Source organism: Euleptes europaea, chromosome 2, assembly GCF_029931775.1.
Source record: "Euleptes europaea isolate rEulEur1 chromosome 2, rEulEur1.hap1, whole genome shotgun sequence".
In the NCBI taxonomy this organism is placed as follows: Eukaryota; Metazoa; Chordata; class Lepidosauria; order Squamata; family Sphaerodactylidae; genus Euleptes; species Euleptes europaea.
This window is the reverse complement of record NC_079313.1, coordinates 71519214-71538606: the sequence shown is the minus strand read 5'-3', so window position 1 is coordinate 71538606 and position 19393 is coordinate 71519214. Positions and strand designations below refer to the sequence as shown.

General features: G+C 41.5%; 1 protein-coding gene across 1 annotated transcript in view; it reads right to left on the bottom strand.

Moving 5' to 3' along the window:
- Nucleotides 1-19393, bottom strand: part of TTC39A (tetratricopeptide repeat domain 39A) — a 48498-nt gene that overhangs the window by 4841 nt on the left and 24264 nt on the right. The window contains exons 11-17 of the mRNA XM_056844778.1: nt 19280-19339; nt 18235-18396; nt 16783-16874; nt 16182-16302; nt 10722-10833; nt 6248-6362; nt 5650-5766 (exon numbers count right to left, since the gene is read on the bottom strand). Of these exons, the coding sequence (XP_056700756.1) occupies nt 5650-5766; nt 6248-6362; nt 10722-10833; nt 16182-16302; nt 16783-16874; nt 18235-18396; nt 19280-19339 (779 nt within the window). The remainder of the gene's footprint in view (nt 1-5649; nt 5767-6247; nt 6363-10721; nt 10834-16181; nt 16303-16782; nt 16875-18234; nt 18397-19279; nt 19340-19393) is intronic.

Sequence of the window (19393 nt, the reverse complement as noted above, 5' to 3'; positions counted from 1 at the left end):
TTTACTAATTGTTCTTCAAAGTGGGTCATTTACATAATCAAATATGTGTGTAATTTGATTTAGGTAGGTAAAACATCCAGATCCCTAAAATACAGGATAGGTGCACATCGCTCCCGCATACGCAATCAAAATTTGGAGGCCCCCATGGTCTCGCATTTTGTGGAGAAGGGACATAAAGATACAGACCTACAGTTTTTTGCCATTTGGCAGTTACATAAGGAATTACATACTGATGTAGAGAGAGTGTTGTGCCAGCAGGAGGCGCGTTTTATCCATATGTTTAACTCGGTCCAACCATTTAGACTGAATTCTTCCTTAGATCTTGCCTGTTTTTTGTAATTGGTTAACAATATGAATATGTTCACCTGAAATGATTATAGTTGGTATAACATAAATATTATATTCTGTAATATACTTACCTGATTTTGTAGTTGAATGGGTGTATAAATGGAAGTATCTGGAAATAACAAAAGGAATACATAATTATAATATAACAGGGACAGGTTAGAAGGTTTAATTGTAATAAAAATTTTACCTGTTTATAGTGGGTTTGACACATTTATGTATACACCTGCAATAAAATGGGGCATATTATGATATAACAGGGGTAGATCATAGAGGTTAGTTAGACTTTGAGCGTTAAGTTTATCAGAATACTTACCTTTTATAAGAATAGCTAAATGAACACACCTGTCATATGCTTTGTGATCTTTATAATAAGGTAGACATTTTTAGTAGCCTAAAGGGCTTACAAGGCTAAATGACATGGAACTTTGAATCACGAAATTGTGATCGGGTAAGCAGGATTAATTGTAATAATTTTGTATAATTTTGTAGCAACTGAATTTGAGATATTATATAAATGTGAAATTATATTTATAGATGAAACAATACAATATATATGAGGAAGCGAGCACTAGCAAAACAAGGCATAACCGGTTGCTTGTCATATTGCATTGGATTATTATACCCACCGCAGTGACGTTTGGAAACGAACTGAGGGACGGCTTTGGAAAAAGGAATCCTATAGGTGAGCCACAAGCAGCTGACTTTCAGAAAATACATTGCAATATGGCACGGAGGACCATAGCGTCGGCATGATTCCTTCTTGGGAAATGGACATATGAGAAAATTGTGGACAGTCTCTATTATTGTAACAGACTTGTATGAGTTATAAATTTTGTTTAGGATTTGTGATCGTGGTTATAATAGCATTGTTGACTGGTACTATTTACTAATGAAGGCATGAGAAAAATATAAAAAATAACAAAAGGTTTATAAGTGGCTGCGTGTTGAGATATTATTTCTAAACAGGAGATTAGCCAACCTTCAGTTACTAGCTGGAGATCTCCTGCTACTACAATTGATCTCCAGCTGATAGAGATCAGTTCACCTGGAGAAAATGGCCGTTTTGGCAATTGGACTCTATGGCCTTGAAGTCCCTCCCCTCTCCAACCCCCGCCCTCCTCAGGTTCTGACCCAAAAACCTCCCACCGGTAGTGAAGAGGGACATGGCCACCCTATGCATCAGGCAAGAAGGGTATTTAAGTAGAAAAGGAACCCCTCTGTGTTCTCATTCCAAAATTATGGGGGGAATAGTACAGTATTGAGCAGAAGAAAAATAAACGAAGCCACTATGTTTCAACCCACAAGCACTATGAAAATAATGCATCTGGATCGCTCCTGTAAATTTTAGAACATGGAAAGAGGAGGTGGATGCATGCTTAGGGCTGGTTTATTGCCTTCTCTCCTACTACAGAGTCTCTCACTAGTCCTATTTGTGAATTTAGGTCACACAGAAGCAAGCATCATTAAAGAGTCAGTGTGCTCACATTTCCCCAACTGTGGCTTATGTGCTGGAGTCTGCAATTCTCCGTTTCCACCACCTGTTCTCTCTCTAGTGGCTAAAAGGACATCATTTTTGTCAAATGAATTCAGGACCCAAGCTTAGGATAGATATTAACACTGACAATTTTTCTTTACCGTGGAGAAAACTCTCGGAGGAAAAAAATATACACAAAAACAGAGAAGAGGGGGGTATTACAGCAGCATCTCCACTACATGCTGTACTATTCTCTGGGAGCTGTCAGTAATGTCTATCTTACACAACATCTTTGAAAATTGTCCAGTGGAACTCTTTGTTATACAGAGATGGATCAGTAATCACTATGCTCTCTAAAAGGGGACATACTCCATAACGTTCATACACACAGCAAGATAACTAGGCCCTGTTCACTCTAATTCTTTCTACTAAAAAGTCCAGTTTTCTGAGAGACAGAGAGAAAGAGGTAAATTTTCCTCCACTGACACTAATTAACTCCTCCGTGTGCTTAATTAATTCATTACAAAATGCTCCCAAGGTATAGCCTCTCCTAATCTGAATAACGTTATTTGGCAAGTAACTTTGTCCCAATTTAAAGGTGATACAAAAGCAGAGGTAGGATCCTGTTCATGCTAGCTATTGTGACCAGATATTCTACAGTGTAACACAACAAAAAACTTCCCAATTAAGCCAGAACTAGCAACTTTTATAATTTAAACAGGATAGACGACATTCTGTACAAGATAGAAATATCCATGGTAATATCCAGAGTTGAGTACCCAGTCACCCAATAAGTACCAGATGCATGTACTGTCTTGTCCAGGCTGCTAACTTTACTCAGTATACTCCCTAGATCTTCTTTGTGCCCTCTATACTCAGTAGGTGACTCTCCTTCACTCACATAGGCAAATGTGCTTCTCACCACTACATCATATAACCCACAAGCAAGGCAAGGGCAGCAGTAGCCTCCACTATACTTCTCTGCCCTACTGCACTGTTCCCATACCTTCCTATGGAGTATGAAAGACAATTGTGTAATAGTACTCAGCATGGGGATGGAGGGAAAGAGATGCACCCATGATGCCACTATCATGCAGCTGACCCAGTCCGCTCATGTCCTGCAAGAACAGAAAAGTTAGCAACCCCACATAGGTCTTGCTTGCAGAACTCACTCTCTCAGTGATCCTGTTTAATTAACATGGTGCTGAGTCTCTAGGTTTCTAGAAAAAGAATTTCCTGATACTACACTCACACAGAGGGGGAAGCGAGTTCTCCATCACAATACCCTGTCTAGCCTGGAGTGTATATTTTGGCCAGGGCCTTCCCATTTAGAGGTGAGCATGAATAAGCGTGGGGAAGGATGTCTCAACAATTCAGCCACCCAGTAGCTCTCTGGATAGTATAGGCATGATACAAACCAAGCAGCATTGCTACCATGATCTATATTTGTGTGGGGGGTGGGCTGGGGGGGGGGGTTAACAGCACATGGGATAACTAGATGGGACAAAGGGATGGTTACAACTTTGCTGGGTAAGTTAGAAAGAGAGAGGGCGGATATCAAACCCTTCCCTTGTGTGACCACAGCCAAGGATCAAACCTGGGACTTCAAGGAGAGAACCTGGAACCTGGAAGAGCCAGCGAGGTGTAGTGGTTAAGAGCGGTGAACTCTAATCTGGAGAACTGGGATTCCCCACTCCTACACATGAAGCCTGCTGGGTGACTTGGGCCAGTCACAGTTATCTCCAAACTCTCTCAGCCCCACCAACCTCACAAGGTGTCTGTTGTGGGGAGGGGAAGGGAAGGTGATTGTAAGCCACTTTGAGACTCCTTAAAGGTAGAGAAAAGCAGGGTATAAAAAACTAACTCTTCTTCCTCTTGTATACTTCTACTAGTTTGACGAAGGACCCCCTTGACTCTACTCCGTAAGGCTGTACCCCCTAGGTGCAAGGGGGATGAGGGAATAGGGTGTGCAATGGGCTGTGTTTCTGGCAGACTACGAAGACCCCTATATTATTCATCTTTCATCTAATCCAGCATAGATAAGGAATTGCTTTATAGAGAGAGAAAGTTGGGTTTTCTCCTGGATCATCCCCCCACTTTTCCATCTGACATTATTGTTGCTGCTGGAGGACCTGAGCCTTTGTCTTGCTATGATTGGTTCAATATCTTTCCAAGGCAGAGCTCTAGTTGCTGCTGGAGGACCTGAGCCTTTGTCTTGCTATGATTGGTTCAATATCTTTCCAAGGCAGAGCTCTAGCCACCATCTCCTACTGCAGTACTCATTCCCATTCAGTCACCAGGCATCTCCTGCTGCTTGTTCCAGTGCACGTGGTCTCTCCCATGCAAAAGAATATCCCCTCACAAGGGCACAGATACAGTTGTGTTGTTTGGTAGGTTCCTATGACAATCTATATGAGGCTATTATCCCGACAGTGGGAAACAAACCACTCTCCTCTGAAGCCCATCTGTTCTGTACACAAGCCTCTTATTGGTAAGGCCATCGAGGTTATTGGGTATTGTGACTGTAATTGCTCTCCTTCCTTTCCTGTGAGACTGTCTGCTGGGCAAAAGGGTGCTTGCTTGTAGTCTGCCTGTATTTGAGCTAGTAGAGGGTCCAAACTCTGGTCTGTAAAGATCCATGTTGTTTGTGGGTATGTGTTGATGATCTCCTGCATGGTGCAACGTCATGGTCTAAGATTGGGAAGGCATATGGCCTCTTCCTGCCTGCCTGTTTTGTGCCATGCAGAACAACATCATGGGATCATTATACATTGCCTGGCATCACCAGTACACAGATAAAATGGAGGCATCTTCATTAAGCAACCCTGATGGCAGCAGAGTTGCCAAGGGGTGGCCAAGTCCATCAGTAATGTTATAGTTTGATCATGGGGTTCAATTCTGGTTTGCTGGGCAAGCATAAACCATAGTTCACCAGTTCAGACATAACAGCTGTTATGAATGAGAGCCCCTTAGGCAAATACATTAAGCGCTGGGCAACCTCCAGCCATAAAGCCAGCCAAATGGTTACCCAGGAAAGAGGGAGAGTTTATGAAGATTTATCAGTGGGAACATGCTGGGTTTGGCAAGACCCAAAGCTAGGCTGAGGTATTGTCATATCCTGAGTGTAAAACAGTAAAACACACTAATGGGGGGGGAGGGAGAGGGAGAGAGGGGGAGAGGGGGAGAGGGGGAGAGGGAGAGAGGGAGAGGGAGAGGGAGAGAGAGAGAGAGAGAGAGAGAGAGGGAGGGAGAGAGAGAGAGAGAGAGAGAGAGAGAGACAGACCTCCACAGGGCTAAGAATGTTACAATGGCAAGTTATGATCTACCCCCAAACAGTGTAGCAGTTACAGTACTCAAGGAAAGGAGGAAGTGCACAAAACAAAGGCCAAACCATGGATTGGCACCACATGTGAACCAGCCAACTGCTATAGTTGAATTCAAGTTTATTGGTGCTTCAACAAGGTATTTTTCTACCAGTTCAAACATCTGTGCATAAGACATTGCACCCCAGAACATAATTAACCTGATTGAGAAAATGTAGTTTTAAAGGTATATTCTGACTTTTGCCACACAGTCATGGTGATATTCTTGGCAAGTCATTTCATCATCCATGACTCCTTCTTACCTTTAATTACTTTAAATTACAAACCCTACAGAGCACGACCTGCCTTATTACATATTTGTACAGCTTCCAGCAAACAGATCCCTTGTTTATTCTTGGACCAGCAGAGGCTTCCAAGAGATCAATAAGAATCTAAACTTCTGTCTTCCTCTCTATCCATCTGTAATAATCAATACTGTGCGTGTGTGTGTTTCAGCAGGCTTACTTTGCTCTCTCCAGTGTTTTTACTGCTTCTTCTTGTCTCTCTTCATCCAGATATAATAAAGCAAGTTCAAGCAGCGCATTTGGAATTAAGTAATGATCATATTTTATCTTCTTTTCACTGCAGGGTAAAAGTAAAACAACAGTGGTACTCTAATTTGTAAATGGTAACAGCGCCACATACAACCAAATATTAAATTCACTTGAGGTTGAAAAGAATTAATCAACATTGTCTCAGTGCATCATTAGATGGTAATCTAATTTTTTTGAACAGAAGTATATCCCATGGGCATTCTTCCGTATAATTCCTGAAGCCTCACCTGGAATGTCATGTCCACAGCCAACACACCCAGAGACATGCAATTTAATGATGCAAGTCAGACTTTGCTTAGGTCAGACATTACTTCTTCAAAAAGAAACTCAGTAGGCCATTCTCCCCACCAACCACACACACAAAATATTTTGAATCACTCTTTTTAAAACTCTGAAAATATTCTTATGAAATCAGTTTACTGAGAGGAACTCTTCCGAATGTCTCCAGCAGCTTAATGGCATTATTGCAGTCTTTGCATTTCTTACTGTTCTCTATTTGGGACACTTACTTTAAATGAATGTAAGCAAAATGTTCTTTAGCTTCTGAACTCTTGCCAAGGTGTTTTAAGCACAATCCTTTCAGCAACTTTATCACACACTGGTCATCAACAAGAAAATCTGTAACTGCAAGATAAAGCAACAAGTTTTTGAAGGAATGTTAGAAGTGTCATCTTTTTACTATGGGGGGCAAAGTTAAAATACAGGGAATATATCCATTTGGGTTATCAACGTTTTCTTGATATCCAATATCACTGCGCATCATCCTGCACCAGAGATGTTTACATTAATATAAGGTTAACAAATTGCCATCAATCTGCCCCTTCCCACTACTATCTAAATAACTTATACTTGCATTATATATACACACATACACAATTATGTGATTAATCACCACACTTCGTTTTAGATAAAACTCACAAACATGTATGTGTAGGAACACACCCTACAGATAACGAAATGTCATGCCTCAAATATCTCACTTGGAAAAATTAAAACATTTCACTTTGGAAATCACATTGTTACACTTTTCTCATCATTTCTATAGGATTTTAAAATTGCAGTATAGCAAGTAATTAGATACAAAACTGCATTCCTAGGCACCCCATTCTCAATATGTTTACAAAGAAGACCCAATGAATCCAAGCCTTGCTTTAAAATACATGCAGTTAAACTCACAACATTAGTGTGCTAAGAACCTTGCAAATTTTCCCCATCCTCTCAACTATCCTATGAAGCAGACAGTTTATCAGGTACTTCTATTGTTAAGGACAGGAAACCAGATCTATTGCCAGTGTTTTAACTCAAGATGGATATGATAAAGTCACTTCAGCTGCAATGCCTGCTATCTTTTAGTTACATCACCCTCCAAAAGCTCACAGCTCTAATCAAACAAGCCATGTTCACCAATACATTTATAGTGTTGGAACTGAGAGTTAATGCCATATATAGAGACAGAGTGTGGGGTAGTGGTTAAGAGCGGTGGACTCTAATTTGGACTCTAATCTAATTCCCCACTCCTCTACATGAGTGGTGGACTCTAATCTGGTGAACTGGGTTTGATTCCCCACTCCTACACATGAAGCCAGCTGGGGGACCTTGGGCTAGCCACCGTTCTCTTAGAGCTCTCTCAGCCCCACCTACCTCACAGGGTGTCTGTTGTGGGGAGGGGAAGGGAAGGTGATTGTAAGCCGGTTTGATTCTTCCTTAAGTGGTAGAGAAAGTTGGCATATAAAAACCAACTCTTCTTTATCATCATCTAAATCAGGCAGAACCTTGCCCCTATCCCCTCCTTTGCTTTCTCACTACACTCTAATCATCAAAGCCAGGACTCTGGCATTAAATTGGCAACTCACCATGACCTATTGCTAGTATTACAGTGCCAATGCATGGCCAGGGCTGGCCACTGCCATCAATATAACATCACAGGCTGTGAACATAAGAGGTGCCCTGATAGATCAGACCAACAATCCATCTAGTCTAGGATCCTGTCTTACACAATGGCCAATCCTGTCTTACACAGATGACCTGAAGGACCAAAACAGTATATAGAGACCAAAGTTGCCCTTGATGTTGTCGCCTAGAACTCTGACATTATATACAGAGGGGTATAACTTCAAATTTATATGATCCGGTTGCCGTTCTGAGTCCCGCCCCACCCATCTATGTGAAAAATGTATTGCTTGGATATTATGGGGCTCTTCCATCATTACAGCTGCTGCTCTTCTGCTAGAACAGTTTTTCTGTTTGTGGGGCAAAGGAGGCCATTTTTGCCAATTCCCACTCCCCACTGTAAACTTTTAATTTGTCCCCACACTGTTTCTTTGAGTCCACTGATGCAAAGAAGCATGATTTTATGGGGCACAGAAAAGTGATAGGGTGGAGATGGGGAAGTTGTCTTCAGCTAGTATGATTCTACTCATCTGGCTTAAGATACAAGTCGGTTCATTCCTGGAAGTTTAAATCTTTTTAAAAAAAACTAAAGAAATTCAAGCCATATTTTTAGTAAATAACTAAATAATCAAAGGCACATAGGCTCTTACCACTGCCTTTGTGCAATATTTCCTACCATCATTCTAACCATAGAGAAATTATTTTAAGCCAATCAAAGAGACCACAGATAAGCTATGATTTTATCTCTGTTCTCTGCAATCAGTTAGATCACTCATATTCTACCACGACTAAAAAAATTGTAAACAGCTCTTGTAGCATTTTGTGCACTTGCTTGATTTCTACTCTAAGCAAGGATCCAAAGTAATATATATGTTATCAACTTGTTGAAGGAGAATTTTGTTACTGGACTTAATTGATTGGTAGCAATCAAAACAGGGAGGTGCCACGCCATCCCTTTTCAGAGTAAAAGGTGGCAGCCTGCAACAGCAAACTAAGAAGCCAAGGTTCTTCTTTAAAAGAAAGTAGATGAAGTACACTTGACCTAGCTTGACCCACAGAAAACCTCAAAAATGTTGCAGAAAACGACCTAAGGAAAGTTATATGGTAAAGTGCCAACATGTGCAAGCAAAAAGGGGAATGTTGAGTCTGAATTGAGTCTGGAAGGGAAGTACTGTTCTTGTCTGTAAGTATCCAGATCACACACTTCAGCAAGGCATCAGATTCTCAAGTCTGACCTAAATCAGTACCATAGGTTTTTATAGCTTTCTGGCTAAACTTTGCTCCAATTACCCTTGAGAGCAAAGGCTGTTTTACCTGGGGCAAATTTTCTAAATAGAAGGCACATGAATACACGAAGCTGCCTTATACAGAATCAGAACCTTGGTCCATCAAAGTCAGTATTGTCTACTCAGACCGGCAGTGGCTCTCCAGGGTCTCAGGCAGAGGTCTTTCACATCACCTACTTGCCTAGTCCCTTTAACTGGAGATGCGGGGGATTGAACCTGGGACCTTTGGCATGCCAAGCAGATGCTCTACCACTGAGCCACAGCCCCTCCCCCAAAGTAGCACAAGTACTTAATAAAGGCACTTCTTTATAAGAAATTGCAGGAATACCCGCTTTTCTTTTGGTCACATATAATATATGCAGGGAACATACGAAGACATAAGAACATATGAAGCTGCATTATACTGAGTCAGATAACTGATTTATCTCTGGGGGGCAGAGAAAGGTCTTTGCCAACATTTGCCAGCTGAAATCCTTCAATAAGAGATGCCAAGGACTGAATCTGGGAACCCTTATAAGCCAAGCATGTGCTCCAGAACTGTCACAGCTGTAAGGAGAAAAGTAGCAATGAGATGGTAGACAGAAGATAAAAATACACACTATTTAACAGAACATCTAAGACAAAACAGAATTTTCTCAGCAAAAGATCTCTGCATGAAAATCCTCTAAATAAGAGAATATTTTTTCCCTTTTGTGTCCCACTTACTAATTTCCTGCATCATTGAAGGGAAAACTTCTCTTAACACAGCAATGTGACTGAACTCAAAGAGATTTACACTAAGAAAAGCTGCCAATTCTGGCTTACACCTATCTCTGATAAAAACAAGCAGTTGCAAACACACTTGGACAAATGATTAATTTCTTTCAAAGTAGCACAAGTACTTAATAAAATAATAAGTAAAAAAAGACAGGACAAAGCAATAGTAAAAACACTGCTGCCATCTTTGCATTGATAATCCCCATTATGACTAAATAATCCCATCATGAAGTGATGGGTTTAACTTACCAATGCAATACAACCCAAATCTCTCAGAGGCCTCCGATATTATTGACCATAGTATCCTACTGAGCTGCCTCTTGGCACTAGGGCTAGGGGACACCGTGTTACAGTGGTTTGAGTCCTATCTGAAGGGGGTCTCAGAGGGTGTTGTTGGGGGAGTCCTGCTCTGCCCCATGGCCATTGACCTGTGGGGTTCTGCAGGGTTTTAATATCTATGTGAAGCTGCTGGGTAGGGTTGCCAGGTCCCTCTTCACCACCGATGGGAGGTTTTTGGGGCAGAGCCTGATGAGGGTGAGGTTTGGGGAGGGGAGTGACTTCAATACCATAGAGTCCAATTGCCAAAACAGCCATTTTCTCCAAGTGAACTGACCTCTATTGGCTGGAGATAATTTGTAATAGCAGGAGATCTCCAGCTAGTACCTGCAGGTTGGCAACCCTACTGCTGGAAGAGGTCATCGGGAGGGTTGGGCTGCGGTGTCACCAATATGTGGATGATACCCAGCTCTGCCTTTCTTTCTCACCTAATTCCAAGAATGCTTCTGATGTTCTGAACTGGTGACTGGGGTCAGTTTTGGGCTGGGTAAGGGTGACTGCATTTGGTTAAGTTTATTAGCAGCCCTGCAATGTGATTTTAAATCTTGTTTTTTACGTTTTTAATATATTTTATTTTTATATGTTTTATCTATGCTGGAAGTCACCTTGAACTCCCGTAAATCAGGAAGGCAGCTAATAAATGTCTTAAATAATAATACATACATAAATAAGTTGCACCTTCCTGGTATACCTCTTGAAATTAGATGTTACTTACCTGGTCTCCTTTCCAGGGCTGCTTCCGCCTCTGCTAAAGATTCCAACATACCAGCAGTCAAATCAGGACGTTTTCCAATCACTGCATAACCATTCCAGATATACATCATTTCCTACAAATTATCAGAGATTAGAGCATAGTATAACTTGGGCTAGGGACCTAGAGATTTGGCTGTAGTTAGCACAATTATATTTGGAATTTGGCCATCTGTCCATGCCATTCAGATGTTCCCCAAAGAACCACTTTTACTTCGCTCCTCCTTTCTACAAAACCTTTCTCCTCCACATTCATGGTTCTATCAACCCAATGCTCTTTGCGTAATTTGTGTTCTTTCTTCAGCCATCTGGTCTCTGCCATACACACCATTAAGCCGCAGATGTGGCTTCTGTGTGTCCTCACATAATTTAGACGTCTTTTCCCCCTAAAGCCTATATGAGAGTTTCCTCCTCACCCCAAGCCTCCCCTTCTCAGTGGCCTATCCCTTCCCTCAGCTCTCTGTCTCCTTTTATTCAGGCCTCAATTTCTTCTTCCCATTATTTTATCACATTCCTGTTTGCCACTCCACTATTCCATTTCTTTAGTAACTGTGTGCTTGAGGGTTCCCTTTCTCTACCTCCTGGGCCTTCTTCATATTCAGTTTCAAAGGTTGCCCTCTGCTGCTTCTCATGTTACTAAATCTCTGTAAAAAAAAATTCTAAGCTACACCAATCTTTAATTTAGCTAAAAGAAGCCTCAGTGATTGGCCGAATACTAAACTCATTCATTATAGACAAGAGGGAACCGGCAAGGACTTGTGGGAGGCATCTCATTTCCCTCCTCCTCCACTATTTACTCTTTCCCTCATAGCCTCTTCCTTCCACCTGCTTCGTTCTCTGGTTCTAGGGTTGCCAGCCTCCAGGTGGGACCTGGTGATCTCCTGGAATCACAACAGATGTCCCAACTACAGACATCGGTTCCCCTTAGGGCTGCCAGTTCCAGGTTGGAAAATTGCTGGAGATTATGGGATGCAGCCTTGGGAGGGAGAATTCTAAGGAGCAGAATGACCTCAGCAGGGTATAATACTATAGAGTCCACCCTCCAAAGCTGCCATTTTCTCCAGAGGAATTGATCTCTGTCATCTAGAGACAGGCCGTAATTCCAGTTGTTTTCCATCCCCAACCTGGAGGCTGGCAACCCTAGTTCCCATGGAGGAAATGGCTGCTTTGGAGGGTGGCATCTGTGACATTATACCCCTCTGAGGTGTCTCCCCTCCTCAAATCCCACCCTCCCACGTCTCCACCCTCAAGTTTCCAGGTATTTCTTAACCTGGAATTGGTAATACTATATCCTTCCCACCCAACAACCTTTATCTGTTCCTCTGTCTTAAGCTTTCCCTCTCTCCCCACTGGCAGCCTCTACCTAGGAAAACTATGTCCCAGTTTTATTATGCCGGCCACTGAGCCAGGCCCACTTGCATGGTAGAGACCCCACAAGGATTTGTGGGTTATCACCTCACTTTTCTCTGTATCCCTCTCCCCACACTATTTCCTCTTTTCCTCCTCCTGGCAACCCCCATTTTATTTACTTCATTTATACCTCACCTTTCTTCACAGTGGAGACCAAAGCAGCTTACATTGTTCTCAACTCCTCCTTTTTATCCTCACAACAATTCTGTGAGGTAGGTAAGGTTGAAAATTTGTGACTGGCTCAAAATCACCCAGTGAGCTTCCACAGCAAGATGGGGATTCGGTCCTGGGTCTCCCAGACTCTACTCTGAAGCTCTAACCGCTAAGCCACACTGGCTTTCATTGGGTGGCTGCTGTTGAACAGTAGCAAGCAGCCAGACCTAGTTGAGTCATGCAAGTCGGGTGGTATCAAATCACCTAGAGGTTGCTTCCAGGCCTAGGGTTGCCAGCCTCCAGGTGGGATCTTTAGATCTCCCAGAATTACAACTGAACTACTCCAGACAAGAGAGATCTGTCCCCCTAGACAAAATGGCTGCTTTGAAGGATGGCATATTTGGCTGAAGTTTCTCCCCTCCCCAAACCCTGCCCCCCTCACACTGCACCACAAAATCCCCAGGAATTTCCCAACCAGTTCAAGGTGGGGGAAACCGGGGGCCCTTTTCAGGTTTGTAGAAAGCTCTGTCTTGCCCGTTCCCATCGATAGTCACCAGGTTTAAGTATCCAAAGATGTGGCCGACTTCACTCTTAGATATAAGATACGTGAACATTCACAACTGTTTATTATCACAGCAGCCTCAGCTAATGGATACAAGAAATATGCTGACAGAGAGGCGATAAGTTTTAGCAATATATAGATTTGGTATATGACAGAATTCCTGGCAACAAACAGATATTTTTGACACTTTTCTCCTAGCGAAACTAATAACTGGTGAGATCAAGAAAGACTTACAACATGTAGTTTGTCCCTTTTATAGCACAGATCAGCCATATAAAATGGGTCTCGGAACTCACTATGGCTGTCATCAAGATGCAACCAGTAAGAAGAGTGGCTCTAGGCGGCTTATTCAGCACCCCTGCTTGTTCTCCAAATTAATGTAGCAAGTACTGTGGCTGCCCACCAAATAATCTATATTTCTATACCCCCAAAAATGTAGGTTCAGAACAACTTTTTATACCTAATAAATGCTGAGGTTCCCCACTACATACTTTAGTTGTTGTTACAGAATGTCCAGATAGCACAACAAAGAGACTGAGTTGAAATGAGTGTCTTTGAAGCAGTTGTTTGAAGAAGAAATAAAAATCTCAGTAGTAACTTCATTTTTCTCCATATTTGAAATCAAACATTTCCGGCAATAAGGACAGGTCCATCTAAACATACAGTTCACCTAGCAAGTTATCCATTAACAGATTGCTATAAAGAGCTGAATACCAATTTCCAGGTCCTCGGCCTATGGTTTCATTGTTAGTGAGCACCATCTGCTGCCTTTGTGGCGCAACTACAGCACACAGAAGGCACATCCTCATTTACGCTCAAGGCAGATTGCTAGAGGCAATCTTTTCAACACCAAAGTCACCCCAAACACTGTCCGGAAAGACACAAGTCTAGTTGCTTCTTTGTTCTAAGTGGCAACAGGCATTGGCCACACATGAAAACAGATTTTATAATGATTAGAAATAGAAAAATATATGTTAAAAAGGTAAAGGTCGCCTGTGCAAGCACCGGGTCATTCCTGACCCATGGGGTGACGTCACATCCCGATGTTTACTAGGCAGACTTTGTTTACAGGGTGGTTTGCCAGTGCCTTCCCCAGTCATCTTCCCTTTACCCCCAGCATGCTGGGTACTCATTTTACCGACCTCGGAAGGCTGGAAGGCTGAGTCAACCTTGAACTGGCCTACCTGAAACCAACTTCTGTTGGGATTGAACTCAAGTCGTGAGCAGAGCTTGGACTGCAGTACTGCAGCTTACCACTCTGTGCCACGGGGCTCTTATGAATATGTTAGTCATCACAAATCAAACACTAAAACTGCCCAGGAAAAGAGGATTCCAAGTAATTTTCAGTAGTATGTGGTTAAAGTTTTGCATGTCTTGGAGACTGGCTCACAGACACTATATTTTCCATTTATATTGTTGACATCAATTCCAACAGATCTAAACAGCTAATGATGGGTTCACCAATGGGCCTCGTTTGTAGATATACACCCAAAAGTTCTTAGGGAACTCAAACATGTGATTGTTGATCTACTACCACATATATATAACTTATCACTAAAATCAGCCACTGTAGCAGAAGACTGGAGAGTAGCAAATGTTACAACAATATTTAAAAAGGGGTCCAGAGGGGAACCAGAAAATTACAGGCCATTTAGCCTAACGTCTGTCCCAGGCAAATTAGTGCAAATTGAAATCAAAGATAAAACTATTAGGAACAAAGCCTACTGAAAGAAAATCAGTATGGCTTCTGCAAAGGTAAGTCCTGCCTCACCCATCTTCTAGAGTTATTTGAGAATCTGAACAAGCATGTAACCCAACAGGCCTTCTATATTTCGACTTTCAAAAGCCTTTTGACAAGGTACCTCACTAAAGACTCCTGAGTAAACTTATCAGTCATGGGAAAAGGAGATGGATCATTTTATGGATTAAAAATTGGTTAAACAACAGGAAGCAAAGAGTAGGAATAAATGGACAGCTCTCTCAATGGAGGGTAGTAAGTGGTGGGGACCCACAAGGCTCAGTATCAGGGTAGTGATATTTAATTTATTCATATATTTACTGGAAATAGGGGTGAGTAGTGCAGTGGCCAAGTTTACTGATGAAAAAATTATTCAAGATGGTGAAAATCAAGGCTGACTGTGAAGAGCTCCAGATCTCCACAAATTGGGTGAATAGGTAGCCATGTGGCAAACTAAATTCAATGTAGGTAAGTGTAAGGTGATGCACACTGGAACAAAAAGACTCAACTTCAAGTATATTGTAATGGGGTTTGAACTTGCTGAGGCTGAAAGGGAAAAAGACCTTGGGGTCATTGTGGATAGCTCAATGAAACTGTCAACACAGTGTGCTGCAGCAGTGAAAAAGACAAACTTAATGCTGGGGCTTATTAGGAAAGGGACTGAAAATAAAGCAGGCAACATTATTATACCCAATATAGATCTATGGTGTGGCTCATTTGGAATACTATGTGCAGTTCTGGTCACCATAATTCAAAAATCTCAAAAAGGACCCTGCAGAGCTGGAAAATATACAGAAGAGGGCAACCAAGGTGATTGGGGGTTAGAGCACCTTTCCTATGAAAAAACGCTGAAAAGTCTGGGACTTTCTAGTTTAGAAAAGGCATGACTAAGGGGGACACGACAGAGGTTTCTCCCTCTCCAAAAATACTAGAACTTGAGGACATCCAATGAAGCTGAGGAGCTGTAGATTCAGGATGGACAAAAGAAAAGATTTCTTTACACAATGAATGATTAAAATGTGGAATTTGCTGCCAGAGGATGTAGTGTTGGTCAGAGTCATATACAGGTTTAGAAGGGGATTGGACAAATTCATGGAGGATGGGCCTATCAGTGTCTACTGGCTGTAGTGACTAAAAGGAATCTCCATGTTCAGAGGTAGCAAACCTCTGAATACCAGTGCCAGGAGGCAACATCAGGGGAAAATCTTGGATTCTATGTCCTGTACTTGGCCCACCATAGTAATGGGTTGGCCACTGTGTGAGACAGGATGGTAGGGTGAGGGAAGAACAAAGCTTCCACTCTTCCCTCTCTCCCATGTATACCATGCTATATGATTGGTCTCATACATGCATGTGCTTTGTCTGTATGATCCATCAACCTTATTTTTGTGGTGTACATATTCATCTGAACAGGGTGCATGTGAAAATGCTGCACATACGTATCTGCCACAATGAGGGCATTTATTTTCATAAGTTTCTTTTTTAACCATCAGAATGATTTCTCTAAATATACCAGCTTATCTAAGCAAAAGAATGTTTGTGGGGCGTATTTTTCAGCTTACCAAAGCAGGTACTGGAAGTGGAACAGGATCTGGGGATAGGTAACGCCGAGATTTCCGAATTGCAAACTTCTCTGTTGGTAAGGACTTCCCTGCTATTTTCAGTTTCAAACTAGGCACAGTCCTGGCGTAGTATGGGACAAAAGACAAGTTTAAACCTAAAAAAAACGATTTCCTTTAAACAAGTGGAAGGAAAATACAGAAAATAAAATAGGAAAGCTATTTATATTTCTATTTGCCATTGAGGAGCTTTTCCTATTAGATATGCTCAAAATCCACTCCAAAGGGTAGAGGATTCTGAACGGGTGCAATGAACAGCTTACTTACTTCACAGAAATAAACAGTTTTCAAGCGTTCATACCATAGAGAAAAACAGTATCAGTACTGAGACAGTTAAGGTCATTTTTTTTAACTTTAGCCGTATCAGGGAATGAAACATCAAGGAATTCAATGAACTCACCCTCCAAATTATGTACACAAGAATCAAATATGCCTTTGGCATCAAGCATCTTGGAATGTACAAAATGGCAAGCCCATTGCTTTATTCTTCTATCATGGTCTTCCAGTTTAAGACATATGCCTATGAAAACTTTCAAAATCTTACCTAAAAAATGTAACTTCATCATCTCCGAAAGGTTTATAATCCTTTGTTTCAAACATGCTGAGGTAGGCTGCTTTCATGTAGACGTATGTAGCCTAAAAAGAAAACAATACTCAATAACAGTGCAGTTCTATGCAGAATTACTCCAGTCCATCGATTTCACTGGGCCTAGACTGGAGTAACTCTGCATAGGACTGCACTACAAGAATTTTACACTCATGTGTCATCTTCAACCTAAAAGTCAGCACAGTGAACCTTTTAAGGAGCAAAAACTTGTATATCTGAAAAAATATGTATTATTGTACTTAGCAGGTGACTACATAGAGCAGGGTATTGTTGGTGGCCTTTTATGCATGGATAGTTTACCTTGGATTTGCCACTATCTTGATGCACAGTGTCAGCATTTGAATTCTCAAAAAACTATGCACAGGGGCTGTTTTCCATGAAGAAATTCCAGGATTAAACTGAGAAAAACTCTGCGGTGCATAATTTCCCCTGCGAAAATGGGAGGGGAAACGAGAATGGGCATGGGAAGAAAATCCCAAAATCAGAAGTATGCACAGGACCACCTTTTGATTTGGGATCAAGGCAGACTTTAAATTCGTGGTAAAACAGCATCCTGAAAACACAGGGAAAACATGAGCGGAGACCGAGGTGGCTTCTGAAGGTCAGAAAATATATGCATAATTCTAACGAAGCCCTGAAGTAGTTCGGCGGTGATCATGAAGCTAACTAACCATGTATAAATAGCCAGTGTAATATATTCCTTCATGAGATTTGCCTGGCACCATCCCTTCTGATCTTCATAAAACAGTTCTGTCTTGGCTTGATTTACATTAACCCTGATTATTATGTTGCATGGCTAGATAGAGCTCTTCCTTTATAAACTCTGCAGGTTCTACTGGCTTGTTTTTATTTGGCTGGTCTTTAATATTTTGTGTTTTATGTTAATGATTTAGGATGCCCTTTAAACTAGTTGTGCAACTAAAAAGTGGTACAGACATATTTTTAATTAAATAAAACAAAATGAAAAAGGGAATGCAACCAGGGACACTGTTGAGGTAATCCAGCAGGAGCTGCTTCTCTCCACTTTTGTTCAACAACTTAGTATGGGAGAGAATGGGAGAGCCTACAACTTAACCTGCCATTTCAAGACCTCTGGCTCTTTTGAATTGGAAGCCACATTCATTTAATGTTGATTGGCTAATACTTCTCCTCTATTTCATTGTAAAACGTTTGGGTCTCCAATCATCAGTCTGCTACAACTTGGGAGACCTTAACAATGATCATCCAAGTAGGACCAGAAACTAAGTATGCTACTGTATTTTTGTTTTATGTTTTCAGAACACTTTCAATGTCCTTTAGCACCATTCAGAACAAATCTATTCAAAATTTTCGTCAAAAAAGCACATTTAAATATTGCTTTTCCAACTAGAATATCTTCCTCTAACTCACTTTTGACCAGGTGTTTTCTTTGCTGAGCAGGTCTGCATAGAGGTATGCCATCTTCCACTGACGTTTGTATGTGAAGCACCACATTAATTCCCAATAGCACATATGATGGAACTGTTTCCAGTGCTGCTGGGCTTCACAACACTCCTCAAACTTACTGATGGCCTAGACAAGCAAGAGGCAAAAGAAATGCTAACACAAAAGCAATCATAACTCAGAATCAACACCACTGTAGAATTTCCTTTCCAAACATGACAGGGGAACAGGATGCACCGGGAGTCATATATATTTACCACCATGAGAACCGGCGAGGCCTAGAGTATAGAGTGTCAGACTAGGATCGTGGGAGACCAGGGCCAGAATCTCTACTTCAACCATGGGAACTTGTGGGGATGACCTTGGGCCAGTTACATTTTCTCAGGCTAACCTACCTCACAGGGAGGAGGGGAAAACTATGTTCTTATTGTCTTTTGGTCCCCATTGGAGAGAAAGCAGGATATAAATAAATGAATGACTGAACGGACAAAAAAATTAATGTTGTAGAAATAATACTGCAGGACTGCTTCCAAAAGTTTTTACCCACATGGAAGATTAAGTGAGAATTGGTACGTAAGACTGATCATTTTCCAAAGCAAGCTCTATTGCAACACATTGTTGGAGCACAAATCAAGCCAATTCTATTGAAGTGGGACACACAGTTTAGTGACTTGGAGATCTGAAGCTTACACTCTGGCATCTTGATTGGATTTTGTGGGGGTAAGGCTGAAAAAAGACCTTGGCCTGTGACCAATCAGAGTAGATGCTGGGATGGATTCAGCAGAAGAGTTCATGGAAAGAGTAGGAGGACTGGATTTTTCTCCAAGCAGCCTGCTATTTGTTCTGAATCTCATGGCACAGGGAAGTGAAGATTGGGCCCGATATCATTTATTTTTGATGCACATCTCAATGCACAACTAAGTTTCAGGTCACTGACATGACATAAGACAAAAAGTTTTTTAAACACAAATGACAGGAAAGGAAAGAATGTAGGATAAAATAGATTACTTACTCCATCGATATTTCCTCTTATTGCTTCTATCCTGCCTGCAAAGAACAGGAATATGGCTCCCTGAAATAAATTAAACAGAATACATTGGCAACAATTTCCATGCAAATCTGACGA